Raw genomic sequence first — 14,248 nt, forward strand, 5'->3', positions numbered from 1 at the left:
CATTGGCACTTTGGGAACGGTGGCATTGGCACTTTGGAAGGGGTGACATTGGCACTTTGGGAAGAGGTGACATTGGCACTTTGGGAGGGCTGCCATTGGCACTTTGGGAGGGGTGACATTGGCACTTTGGGAGGGGTGGCATTGGCACTTTGGGAGGGGGTGACATTGGCACTTTGGGAGGGGTGGCATTGGCACTTTGGGAACGGTGGCATTGGCACTTTGGGAGGGGTGACATTGGCACTTTGGGAAGAGGTGACATTGGCACTTTGGGAGGGAGTGACATTGGCACTACCAGGGCAGGGACTGTCTCCTGTGCCAGCGCTGCTGCCACACCTCCAGGGCTGAGTCTGTAATCTCTTTTATTCTTTTTCTTCTCTCTCTTCTTCTACACTTCTATATTTTTCTTTCCTCCTGGATTTCTCAGTCCCCTTTGGGCTGAGCTCCTTTGGGATCCTCCCAAAGTGGGGAGTCTCGCTTATCTCAGCTCTCTGGGTTTGAAGGAAACTCCTGAGCTGCTTGGAATCTCATTTCTCCTGTTTATTAGATGTTATTACAGAACTTGGCAGGTCTCTGCAGACTTTCTGCACAAGCTCAATTCACCACAACCTGGCTCATTTTGCTCTGATGGCACAAAGTGGCCCCAAACCACACGGCTGCTTCACTTTTATATCAATTTTTACCCTATTAACTACAGACACGTGTATTGTTCTTATACTTTAACAAATAAGTTTTCTATATCTACGTAACTGAAACTGCACCAATCATTCTTTGTGCTCTCAAAAACTGCAGGATCACGGAGAAGACGGAGGAAGAAGAGCTAAAAACCACACTTTTCTTCCTTCACCTTTACTCCATGTATTAAACCCCTCTAAAATCTATATTTTTCACCTCAGTGGCATATTAAACATTTTACTACTTTCTACTTAATTTTCTATAAATCCTGGTTTACCCAGGGATATTTTGAAGCCTTTCTGTCAATAGCAAATAGGATTGATACTTTTTTGGAGAACAAACAGAGAAATGTCTCTCCATTTCTGGATTCCTACAGTGTCGAGTTCTGGTCACTCATGGCCAGAAAGACATTGAGGGGCTGGAGCATGTCCAGAGAAGGGAATGGAGCTGGGAAAGGGTCTGGAGAACTCCGGGTGAAGCCTGGAGAAAAAGAGGCTCAAGGGGCTCCCCACAATTCCCTGACAGGAGGGGGCAGCCAGGCTGGCTCTGCTCCCAGGAAGAAACAGCCTCAACCTGTGCCAGGTTGGATATTAGGGAAACTTTCTGCATGGAAAGGGTGGTCAGGCCTTGGGACTGCCCAGGGAGGTTTGGAGTGCCCATCCCTGGAGGCACCTGAGGTAGGACTTGGAACTTTTGGCAAAAAATATTAAGTTATGTGAGTTGGACTTTGATGGTCCTTGGGAGTCACTTCCAGCTCATGATTCCGTGAGTGTTCCATGTCCCTGCCCTCCTGGAGCACCAGGGTCTTCCTGATCCAGTAGCAGAACCTGAATATTAATTAAATATGAAATTGAGTCCTTTCCCATGTGGAAAACATCTTCAATATCCTGGTCTGTGTTTCCCAGTGCATCCCAGTGACAGGGCTGGTGTCCACTCAAACCCTGATGTGGTTTCTCTGCCCTCCCACTCGATTATTTCAAGCCAGAGTGATCCAGAGCCAACAAAATCCCTTCTTTTCCAGGGATTTATAAGAAGGAAGATGTGCACCTGCTGCTCCAGGTGTACCAGATCATGGGGCCGCTGGAGATCTTTGCCAACAAGTTCCGGAATGACAAATGGGCTCTGGATGGACATGTGAGTGCACAAATCCCCTTCCCACGGCTGTCCCAGCCTGGATTTCCCTTCCCTGAGCTGAGGGGTAATTCCCAGAGCTAGGAGTTGTTTTTTTTGCCCTGGGGTTTGGAATCCATCATCTCTCAGGTAATGCTGGAGGAAAAACCAGTGGGATTCATTCCAGGTGGGGCTGATTTTCCCTAATGGAGCCAACTCCTCACCCTCTGCCTGTGTCTGGGAGTTTCCCAAGACCTTTAGGGATCCACTGGAGCTTGGAAAAAAAAGTGGATCTGACTGACCCATGGCCACTTCTTCCCTCTCCCTCTGGAATCAGCAATGTCCTCTCGATTTATTGCAAATGAGATTTTTTTTGGCTTCCCTTCCTTTGAGACGGGAGAATTTTCATCTGTTGGGCAGTGAAACTCTTCAAAAAATTCCAGGATTTTCTGGGGAATTGCATCAAATCAATGTGCTTGGAAGGGGCTGAGATGAGCTGGGTGTTAAATTCAGGGGAATGTTGGATAAATCCATTGATTTCCACTCTCCACAGGTCTCATCGGAGTCCTCAAGTGGCACCTTCGTGTACCAGGGTTTCGTGCGTGGCAAAGGCTTCGGGCAGTTTGGCCTCCAGAGACTTGGTAAAATTCCTTTTTCTCTTCCAAAAGCTCAATTTTGGGGGTTTCCAGGCAGGGAATGTTTCTCCAATCCCTGGCTTGAATTTTCCGCACTTCCCAAGTTCTGCTGAACTTGAGGTTTGTGGGAGACAAACAGCACAAAATAAACAATAAAACAATAAAAATAAACGATAAAATTTATAATTTGGGAACAAAACGAGGGATAACCAGGCTGCTTTCCAAAGGAAAGGAAAGTTTGGAAGCACAAACAACACCTGGACATGTTTTTTTTCCCAAATTCCCAGATCCCTGCCAAGCCCAAATCCCATCCCCCCCACAGAAAGTGTCTCCACCAGAAGTCACAGCGGCTCTTGGGAGCTTAAACCACCCGAAGTTTAAGCTCCTAAATACCTCTTAAAGCGTGGTTTGAGCTCTTTAATCCTTCAGGATTGCTGGGATCTCGTCACCTTTATGGATGCTTGTTAGTGCAGCTTATCAGAGTCTCCTTAAAGCCCAACTTTATGCACCCAAGTGTGGAGATGAAGAACCAGGGACGGGCCCACCTTGTTTTGAGATGATTTATTGCTCAAGCAGCCTGGTAAGATATCAGTCCCAAGGTGTGAGATTTAGAGGAGCAACAAATCAGCCATGGCTCAAGGAAGACACAAGTTTCCTCTTTGCACTGCAATATATTATATGTAAATATATGTAACATTTTGGCCCAATAGACAGTGGACACAATACTTGTTTTCACTTATTAACCTCTCACCTTGGCTTAATTTTGCTGCACTACATCTGTCTCTGAGCCACTAAGCTGGCAGGTCACATACTCACATACCCCTCCACTACAGTTTCTAGATCTCTGTAACTCACACTATTACAGCTTAAACCTCAAGCTGTTTTACCTAATACAATTTCTTACCTACTTAAGACATATTCTTAATTATTGGAACGTAAGTTTATAATTTCTCTACCCAATGTCTGTGTACCTTCATCATTACATTAACCCAAGCTCTTTCCAAGGCTGCAGACTGAACCCTTCAGCAATTCTGGGGAGTTTTCCATTTTTCCATTTCCAACATCCAAAAAGATGGATCTTTTTGGCAAAATGAATCAATTTACACCTCTCTTTAAATACAGATCTAAAAAAAAACGGTGAGGCCTAAGTTAGGCTGGATCTCCATCCTTGCACATCCATTTTTAAATTCCCTTTTCCAGCACCACTTCACTCTGCTGCTGGTGTCACCTGCACCTCCAGCCAAGCCCTTTTCCCCCAGCAGGGGCTTGGAAATGTGGGAAATGTGTTCCTTTCTGCTGTGTTCCAGACATCAGCATGATGGAGAACGATCCCGAGTCCATCGGCCACCACTTTGCATCCAACAGCAGCTCCGTGGCAGCCGCCATCCTTGTGCCTTTCATCGCCCTGATTATTGCAGGGTTTGTGCTTTATCTCTACAAACACAGGTGGGTTTGGGGCAAGAATACCAAAAGGTGAAAGAAATTCAGAGAAATGTCAGAGCTGGGCTTAAAATCCCCCGCTTTTAGGCTGGTTTAAATCGGGGGTGGGATAAAAACAGAGGGTTGGGGAGGTTATTGCGGGGTTTGTGCTTTATCTCTGTGAACTCAGGTGGGTTTGGGGCAAGAATTCCAAAAGGTGAAAGAAATTCAGGGATTTGAGGGAAGTATCAGTGAGCTGGGCTTAAAATCACCTCCTTTTGGGCTGGTTTAATTCAGGAGGTGGGAAAATAAAGCGTGGTGGGGTGAGGGTTTGGGAGAGGAGAGCAGAGAGGATTTTGCTGGCCATTAATGGGATTTGTAGCCACATTCAGGAGGATAAAAAGCTAATTTCCCCCACCCATGGCTTTGAATGTGGTGTAAACTTGGGTTTGTTCCTGATTATTGGGATCAGAGCAGGTGAGGCCAACAGTGATGTTAGAAAAAGTGTTTTATTGCATAGCCCATCAGTCTCATGGAGGAGTGAGACACTTCAGATGTTACATTCAACACCATCACCTCAGAAGCCATCTAAATTCTAGTTACAATGTCTTGCATAAACTTTTTAACCAATCAACAAGTTAGACAAAAGCTCACCAGCATCTTCATAAACCAATCATTAATTGTTTCGTCTCACACAATTCTGCTGCTATGCATCTTTTTTCATCCAATCATAGAACACTACAGAAACTTACATTGCTATATCTATAATTTCTTACTAACTCTTTAACAGGTTTTATGTTAAACTTCAAAATCTCTATTACCTTACTTAACATATTTATTCACTTATATAAAGCATACTTTTACTTGCTTAAAGCATGCTTAAAACATATTTCTTCTTAAACTACAAGCTTCTATTCTTACTTCATGTTTGTAGAGCTTCATTGTTGTGAAGCTCCAAGCCTTCTCCCAGCTCTCAGGTCAGACTCTGTGTCCATCTCTGTCTCTGGGTCTGTGTGCTCAAGGCTTTGAGATCTCTCTGTTCCTGCATTTCCCACACCTGATCAATGCTGCAAATCCCCAGCTGGATTTTTCAGCTCCATCCCCAGGCATTTCCCCTGTCAGTGCCCTTCCTCAGGGCTGTCACCTGTGTGGGTTTTGTCCCTGACCCTGCAGGAGGAGACCCAAAGTCCCATTCAATGGCTACGCTGGCCACGAGAACACCAACATGAGGGGAACCTTCGAGAACCCCATGTACGACCGGAACCTGCAGCCCTCGGACATCATGGCCAGCGAGGCCGAGTTCACAGTGAGCACGGTGTGCACGGCTGTATAGCGCTGTCCCCACACGGTGAGTGGCACAGGGCCACCCCTGCCGTCCCCACTGTCCCCTCGGCATCCTGGAGGGATGTCATGGAGCCTGTGCAGGTGGGAGGGCTCTCATGGGATCATGGAATGTGTGGAGTTAGAAGGGTTCCAGTTGGATCATGGAGTGTGTGGAGTTAGTAGGGTTCCAGTTCGATCATGGAGTGTGTGGAGTTGGAAGGATTCTCTGGGATCATGGAATGTGTGCAGTTGGAAGGGTTACAGTTGGATCATGGAGTGTGTGGAGTTGGAGGGGTTCTCTGGGATCATGGAATGTGTGGAGTTGGAAGGATTCTCTGGGATCCATGGAGCGTGTGGAGTTGGGAGGGCCCTCATGGGATCATGGAGTGTGTGGAGCTGGAAGGGCTCTTGTTGGATCATGGAGTGTGTGGAGTTGGAGAGGCTCTTTTTGGATCATGGAGTGTGTGGAGCTGGAAGGGCTCTTGTTGGATCCATGGAATGTGTGGAGTTGGAAGGGCTCTTGTTGGATCATGGAGTGTGTGGAGCTGGAAGGGCTCTTGTTGGATCCATGGAGTGTGTGGAGCTGGAAGGGCTCTTGTTGGATCATGGAGTGTGTGGAGTTGGAAGGGCTCTTGTTGGATCCATGGGATGTGTGGAGTTGGAAGGGCTCTTGTTGGATCCATGGAATGTGTGAAGTTGGAAGGGCTCTTGTTGGATCATGGAGTGTGTGGAGCTGGAAGGGCTCTTGTTGGATCCATGGAATGTGTGAAGTTGGAAGGGCTCTTGTTGGATCATGGAGTGTGTGGAGTTGGAAGGGCTCTTGTTGGATCATGGAGTGTGTGGAGTTGGAGGGGTTCTCTGGGATCCATGGACTGTGTGAAGTTGTTGGGGGTTGTAGCTGGAGAGGATTCTCCAGAGGTCTCACTGGTGAGATAATAAATGGTGAAAACATCATTTCCCAGAAACTGATGCCTTCTAGGGACACCTAAAAACAGAGGCCAGACAAAATCCAGGGAATAAAAAGCAGTTCTGTTTATTGAGGGGCCTCCAGGGACATTCCAGGCACACAAAGCCCCCCAGGGGCTGCACCCAAAATGGACCACGGGTCAGGGGTTTCACACTTTTATAAGTTTGGACCATTTGCATATTGGGGTTAATCTCCCAATTCCAGCTTCAGGTAATGAAGTCATTTCCCCCAAGTTTGCTGCCCCCAACTCCCTTTTGTTTCCATCTCTGGGGGCCTGAGGCAGTGAGGTGTCCTTGATTGCCAGGGCTGCAGAGGAATTGCTGTGTCTGACCCAAATGGGAAAGCAGCAGCTCACACTGTGTGTGGAGTTTGGAGTTACACACTAAAGAACTGCAGGGTTACAAATAGATGAAAAACAGAAAAGCTGAAATCCTGAGGCATCAGGAAGGGTTCTTAGAGCTCAGCTGGTTCTGTGGGCAGTGAGGGCTTCCCCAAGACAAGCTTGCTCCAAGCCAGCTTTGAAGATTTCCAGCAGCCACAGATTGTCTGGGAATTCCATCCCAGCCCCTCATGGCCCTCACAGGGAGGAATTTCATCCCAATTTCCCATCTAAGCCTACTCTTTTAGCTCTAATGAAGGAGCGGGTCAGAGGGGTCTTGTGGGTCCTGGAAGGTTCTTGCAGGGCAAAGAGTTGGACATGAGGGTTGATAGGACAAGAAGACACAGCCTTAAGAACCAGGGGAGGTTTAGGCTGGAAATCAGGAGGAATTTCTTCCCAGTATCCCACTCTCCTTTAGCTCTCTTTAGTGAGAGCAGGGGGTCAGAGGAGGCCCGGGATTGCCCAAGGGATCTTGTGGGTCTTGGAATGTCCTGGGCAGAGCCAGGAGTTAGACCCAAGGGGTGACAGGACAAAACAGCCTTAAGCTGCTCCAAGGAAGGTTTAGGTTGGAAATCAGGAGGAATTTCATCCCAATATCCCACTCTCATTTAGCTCTGTGGGAGCAGTGGTCCCAGCAGTGCCCAAAGCATCCTGTGGGTCTTTTGCACAGGGATTTGGAATTTTAAATTCTACTGCAGAGAGAAATGGGAATGGAAAAATGGATCTCTGAGAGGGATCATTCCCTGGGTGACTCCAGATGGGGAATTTTGCACAGGGATCTGGGATTTACATGTTTCAAGTAATCTAAAGTTCATTGTGGATTGTAGAGCCCTTCTATCTGGAATACTCCAGTTTTAGGATAACAGAGCCACTTTTCCAGCATTTCCATGTGTCATAACCAAGTCTTTGCGTTCCCAGATTCCTGGGATCAGTGTCCAGTGGATGATTGTCCCACCTCTCCATCTATCCATCCCCTCCCCACCTCCCTGCTCCCGCCCCTGCCGAGGCTGCGGAGAAGCTGCTGCACCTCCCTGGAATTCCCGAAGGGCTGCTGGATCCACCTGCTCCATCCTGCTGGATCTCCAAGCCAAAGGTTCTGCTCCGGCTCCGCTGCCGCCTTCCACGCCGCTCCGAGACCTTGGGAAGGCCTGGCGGTGGGAGGCTTTCCTGAGCTGCTCCCAGTGCTCCTGGAAGGAGCTTCCCAAACTTTGGGAAGAGCTTGGGCAACAAAGAAGTCGTGCACAAGGTGCTAGATTGGTGGGAAACACCCGGATTGGACAGGATGAGGATTTGTGTGTCTGGGTTTGGGTTTCTGGGTTATTTTTTGGTTGTGTTTTCTACCCCAGGGCTTGAGCAGAGGAAGGGATTTCAAATGGGAGCTTTTCAAACCTTGGGAAGCTTTCCCCTTCTTTCCTGTGTTTGATTTTCCTTTGGGCATTCCTGGCTGGATTTATGGAAAACACCTGGATGGGACAGGATGAGGATTTAGCTTTTCTGCATTTGGATTTCTGGGTTATTTCTTTGTTGGTTTTTCTAACCCAGGAAGAGTTTTCAACAGGAACCTTCCCAAAACCTGGGAAAAGCTTCCCAAAGCTTTTCCCCTCTTCTCTGTGATTCATTTTCCTTTGGGTATTCCTGGCTGGATTCATGGAAATTCACTGCATCCAGGACAAGGATTTGTTTTTCTGTATTTGTGTTTCTGGGTTATTTCTTTGTTGGATTTTCTACCCAGGAAGAGTTTTCCAAATGGGGCCTTCCCAAAACCTGGGAAAGCTTCTCAAAGCTTTTCCCCTCTTCCCTGTCTTTGATTTTCCTTTGGGCATTCCTGGCTGGGCTTTTCCTGCGCTGTGTTCCCCCTGATTGGAGCTGGGCTCAAATCCCTGATCAGGAATTCGCTGCCAGACAATTCCAGAAGGAACAGGAATATCCAAAGGGACAAAAATCCTCTCTGAAAAGAACTCAACAAACCCTAATTCCCCCAAAAGCTTCCCAAAACCTTTGCCCTTTTCAGACTGATCCTCCAAAGGACAAAGCAGGAAGAGTTTTAATTCCCATCCCGAGCTGCTCCTGTTACTTCCCAGGGGCACTGAGGTTTCCTGGGATTTTGTGGGAGCAGGGAAGGCAGCCTGACATTTCCCTCCTCTGCATCCTTGTGATCCAGAGTTTGCTTGGAGTCACTTATTTTGGGATCAGGGGAAGCAGAGGTGCCACTCCCAGGTCACTGAGTCCAGGAGGCTCCAAGGAGGATCAGAATGAACCCACTGGAACGGAGTTTCCATCCATGCTCCAGTTCCAGCATGGATTTTCTCCTCCCTGAAGCTCTGCCTGCTGAAAACCATTGGATAATTTGGGAATTTTTGTTGGTTTAGCCTTGATTTTCTGGGTGCAAATACATCAAAGTTTTATTTTTCTTACTCCTGGCTCTCCTTCAGCTCTCCCAGAGGGAGCAGAATTCCCAGCCTGCCAAAAATGCCACCTCAGCTCCCAAAAATCCCACCAAGGTGCCGATTTCTCCCTGGGAAGTGGGAGCCAGAGCCCCGGCCCCGTGTGGGCAGGGGTCAGGGAAATGTTCCCACATGGATTTGGGGACACTGGAGTCGGCTGTGCTCCCACCTGGAGAGGATTCCAGGGTGAAATGCCAGCTGGATTGGGATGGTGTCTGTCCTTCCCAGCTCATGGGACACAAATCCCAGTGAGACTCCAAGGGAATGTTCTCCTTTTCCCTTGTCCCCTCTCCATTGTTCCATCCTGCCACTGCTGGAACAAGGCTGGGAGAACCCCTTGGAATCCTTGGATCCTACCCTGCCTCCAGCTGGGCTCTCCTGGCCCATCTCTGGCCTTTCCCAAGCTCAGTTATCCCTAAAAAAACCCCACAGCCCAACCCTGCCCCCTGCTCTGCTCTGCCCCAACACGTCCTGATCCCAATTCCAGCACCCAAAACTCCAACAATCCTTGGAAGCAGAGCTTGGATCCTTCCAAACTCCTGTCCAGATTCCAGGGAATCCTCTCCTGACTGGTCCAGGTGATGCACATGGGCTTCCCACACGTGGCTCCCTCTCATTCCATGGAAAAATGAGGAGAATCTCACATCCAGGAGTGCAAAATAAATCCGAAATATTTAAAACCACCCAGGAAGGGAGAAGGGGGAACTCGACTTCAACGGAATTCGCTGTTTGGATCCATGAATTCCCTTTTCCTGCTGTTGCCCAGGGAGCCAAGGAAGTGGAAAAAGGGGTTTATCCTATTTTTTTGCAATCTGTGTGGGATCTGCTCCATGCCATTCTCCATCCTTGTGCCCAGAGGACTTGCATATGGTAAAAAACAATATGGAAAAAAATGAAAATAAAAGGGAAAAAAATGGAAAAAAAAATAAAAAAAGGGGAAAAAATGAAGAAAAAGAAAGGGAAAAAATGAGAAAAATTATAAAAAACACAAAAAAAGCTCAAATCCCTCTTTTGTACAGAGATATATTTTTATTAATTAAAAGTTTGTACAGCTAAAAAATAAATTAAAAAAACAAAATGTAATTTTTTTTTTCATTATCGTAGGGAAAAACAAAGAAAAAAAGTAGTAGAAAAAAAAAAATCAGCTTTTTTTTGTAAATGTAATAAAGTGTATAAATGGTTTCCATAAAAATGTACATATGGAATCTCTCCATGTCCCTGGCTTGTCTGCAGAATTCCCAGTTAATTTATCTGTCTCTGTATATGAGGCTTTTCCGTGTGTTCCCGGCGTTCCCTGCGGAATTTCAAAGCTATTTTCAATTTTGGACTTCCGAATAATAAAAAAATCTCGATTTTTGCATTGCTTTTTCTTACAGCCCCCTGGTGCCTTTTTGTCTGGTTGGTTTTTTTTGGGGATTTTTGTTTGTGTGTTTTTTGGTTTTTGGTGTGTGTGTGAATTCCAAAAGGTTGATCCCGGGATTTTCTGGATGCGCACACACCACTCCTGCGGGAATGGATGGAGATTCCCGACTTTTCCAGCTGCTGGGAAGCGCATCCTGGTTTCAGGAGGGGTGATAATTCAGGCAGATTGGATGGATTTGGATGAATGGGTTTGGCTTTTCCAGCAGGATTTGATCAGGGATATCCCATGGGAAGGGAGAACAGGATCCTTCCCCTTTCCCAGCCCCCGCATTCCTGTCCAGGAGCTCAGATTTGCCTTAATGAGGTTTTAGTTCGGAGCCCGACGCCTCCTCTCTCCCCATGGCTGATGACTGGCAGGAATTAACCTGGGATCAAGGAAATTTGGGATGAAAACAGCCCTGGCAGGGTCTTTGATGTCCCGTGACTGCTCCCGTATGGATTTGATGCTCTCCAGTGCCTTTTATTTGGCTTTTCCCAATTAATCCTTGGATTTATTCCCTCCTTGGGTCGGTTGATCCAAAATAAGGGCGGGGAAAAGCGAGCTGAGGTTTTTTGGGATGTTTGGTGTGACTAATTCCTGGCAGGATGAGCCTGGGGCGCGTTCGTTGGGATTTTGGGGCAGCAGAACGGATCCTGCTGGATTTCCGATGGATTCTGAGGGAGAGACGAGGATCAAAACACTTTGGAGTCCACGGAGCTTCCCAGAGAAACTGGGGCCACCCCATCCCTGGAAATGTCCAAGCTTGGAGCAGCCTGGGATAGTGGGAGGTGTTGGAATTGGGTGAAGTTGGATGATCCTTAAGGTTCCTTCCAACTCAAACCATTCCAGGATTCTTCCTGCTTCCAATTCCCAGGGTTTCCCTCTGTATTTGGGATTTAATCCCTGACCCAGGCTCAGCTTTTGGGTGTTGTCGAGAATTCCTCATTTCCCAAGCATTTTTTGCTGCCAAATTCCAGCCCTGGAATCTCCTCCAAAAGAGGAATTTGGTGCTTTTCCAAAGGTCTCTCATCTCCCAACTCCTCTGCCTGCATTCCCTGGAAGGAAAGATCCCTGAAACCCCCCCGGCTCCTCTCGGCTCTTCCAGCGGCTGCTGATTGAGGGAGGGAGCAGCAGGGAAACTGGGAGAGCTTGGAGCTCCCACTGGGAATCTTTTGGGGGGAAAAAACAGGGCGAGATCAACACTGGGAATCTTCTTGGGAAAAAAAATCAGGGAGAGAGCAGCAGGGAAAGTGGGAGAGCGAGTGGGAGGAGCTGGAGCTTCCACTGTGAATCTTTTGGGGAAAAACACAGGGAGAGACCAGCGAAGCAGGAGCTGGAGCATCCACCGGGAAAAAAAATCCAGGGAAAGGGAACAGCTGGAAGGAGCTGGAGTATCCACTGGGAATCTTTTGGGGGAAAATAAACAGGGAGGGACCATCAGGGAAACTGGGAGAGCTGGAGATTCCACCGTGCCGTTTTGGGGGGAATAAAGCTGGAGAGAGCAGCAGAGAAAGGAGGAAAGCGAGGCAGAGCATCCACTGGGAATCTTCCGAGAGAAAAAATCCAGGGAGGGAGGGGCAGGAGCTGGAGCATCCAGAGGGCATTTTGGGGGAATAAAATGGGGAAGAGCAGCTGGGAGAGCTGGCAGGAGGAAGCAGAGGGCTCTGGGTAAGTTTGCATGGCTAATCAGTCTCGGGCAGCTCTTTAATGAGGCTCCTCACTCATCAGCACCTCGGTCAAGGCGCTTTTAGGGACATTGGAAAGGTCCCGGAATTCCCACAGCCGCACCCAGAGCTCAAACTGCGGCTCTTCCTTCCCCACCTCCCCTCTCAGAGCCAATCCTAAAGGTGCAGAATTTAATATGGAACATGAACCAGGCGATTTGGGATACAATCAAACATCATAAAGTCACCGCAGGACAAAGTTCCTTACCAGATTCTTGGTTTCTCATTACAGCCCAGCTGAACAAACATAAAGTTGACACACAATTAGTTATTAGCCAATGATTAACCTCTGATTTTAGCCAAGTTTTTCTATCTACCTTTAATTTTAATGAAGCCTATTTATTTATTTTAATTAGATTTAACAAGGCTGATTTTTAATTAAGGCCTCAGCATCTCTAAAATCTTAAATTCTTCTAAGCTTAAGTCTCACAGAAACCTGATGGAGCATATAGAGAGGTCCAGGATATGAGAGCTGGCAATAGGACAGTAGAGAATTTGTATTCTTTACTGGCAAAAGAGCATTAATGCTAGAAATAATCTAGTTTGCTCTTTCAGATTTAAGGGACGCTTTCTCCATGAAGCCAGACAAAAGATATTTGTCTTTGAATAAGAAAATTCTAAAGGCAGATGAAGGACCCAGCTCATTCACTCTGTGTTGTCTCAAAGGCCCAAGAATTCCCTCAGCATATTCAGGAACACCATGGAAAGGATCTGGAGTCCTGGGAAGCCCCAAAGGGAGAGGGACAGTTGCTATACTGTGATGTTCTAACAACCAAACCCACAAGGCACGTGTGGACTGGACTGTAAACCTCCTAAAATTTTTGGGTCTGGGGGAGCATGGAGTAGCCCAAAAGAAAGCCCAGTGGTAAAACAGTTACTTAGCTGGGCTATGAAGTGAGTGTCAGACAAAAAACTGGGGCAAGACTGTAGAGAACATTCTAACAGAAGGTGGGCATGATATTTTAGTAAAGGCCTGTCTGCACAAACCAGCCTTCGGTATAAGTGGTGATATTAAGGGCTAATGTCCTTGAAACTCTCCTGCAAGAGAGAGAATAAAGCAAAACAATATCCTTGTGTATGAAAGATAAAATGTAAACCCGTGTGCATTGGCCAATGGTAACTTGCTTGGCCCGGAGACCCTGGCAAACCCTATAAAAATGTGCTAAAGATAGAAATAAACCACGTTCACTTTCATTTCTGTGAAGACTCGTGGATAGCCTGAGCGGCTTTTCAATACAAGACCACAAGGAAGCAATATGCCAAACCCTAAAAGCTCAGACAGAGAAGGAACTAAGAACATTTCCCGGCATGATGCGGTGGTGCAGGCTGTGGACACAGCCATGAGCCCCTGGACAATTTCCATTTCAAGAGGAAAGAAAACAAACCTCTCCAAGTTCCTGATGGCAGCTTGTCAGCGGCCTTTGGAGTTCCAAGGGCAGCCCCAGCTCCAGGAGTGTCGCTGTAGGACACACAATGACTCACACAAACACAGCTCCCCTATGACAGGGAAAAACTGGTTTTATTCTTACAACTGACAAAAAAAACCTGGGTTTATTCTTTACAACTTACAACTATTTATAGATTCTGGGCAATGACCAGGGATTGGATAGTCAGGTTTGCACCTTCCCAATCACACTGGTTGTGTGAGACGTCCATCGAAGGACGTGTACCAGAAAGAATGAATACACATCTGTGTTTACAGTCACTGACCTGGGAAAGCTCTTAGAAATTATGTCAACAAGATGGAAAAACTGAGTTTTCAGGGTGACATAGGTGGGGATGCCTTGGGTCCAGGAGAAATCCTTCTCCAGTTGTAATTTTCAGAGGCAGAAGCTCATTGTCATCGTGGTCCCCTGGACACGAACATCGGCTCTTTTCCAGGGGAAGGAAAACTCCCCCCAGCACAAGTTCCTGCTGTCAGTTTGTCAGAGGCCTTTGGCATTCAGAGGATCACCCAAGTTCCAGCTGGGGATGGTTTGGGACCAGGAGACTCCTGCTGCGTTCTTAATTCGCAGAGGCAGAAACCCGCTCGCCACCACGGGCCCCAGGACACGAACAGCGGCTCTTTTCCAGGGGAAAGAAAACTCCCCCCAGCACAAGTTCCTGATGTCACTTTGTCAGAGGTCTTTGGCACTTCAAGAGCAGCCTGAGTTCTAGGTGGAGGTGATTTGCT

General features: G+C 47.4%; 1 protein-coding gene across 4 annotated transcripts in view; it reads left to right on the forward strand.

Moving 5' to 3' along the window:
* CSMD2 (CUB and Sushi multiple domains 2) overlaps positions 1-9,393 on the forward strand; it is a 274,223-nt gene extending 264,830 nt beyond the window's left edge. For all 4 annotated transcript variants that reach the window (XM_086863203.1, XM_086863206.1, XM_086863204.1 and 1 more), the window contains 5 exons: positions 1,694-1,806; positions 2,336-2,423; positions 3,725-3,863; positions 5,010-5,184; positions 7,424-9,393. In XM_086863203.1, the coding sequence (XP_086719329.1) occupies positions 1,694-1,806; positions 2,336-2,423; positions 3,725-3,863; positions 5,010-5,169 (500 nt within the window). In that variant the 3' untranslated portion in view covers positions 5,170-5,184; positions 7,424-9,393. The remainder of the gene's footprint in view (positions 1-1,693; positions 1,807-2,335; positions 2,424-3,724; positions 3,864-5,009; positions 5,185-7,423) is intronic.
* Positions 9,394-14,248: the final 4,855 nt, after the last annotated feature.

This window comes from Cyanistes caeruleus, chromosome 26 (assembly GCF_971803275.1).
Source record: "Cyanistes caeruleus chromosome 26, bCyaCae1.hap1.1, whole genome shotgun sequence".
Classification (NCBI taxonomy): domain Eukaryota; kingdom Metazoa; phylum Chordata; class Aves; order Passeriformes; family Paridae; genus Cyanistes; species Cyanistes caeruleus.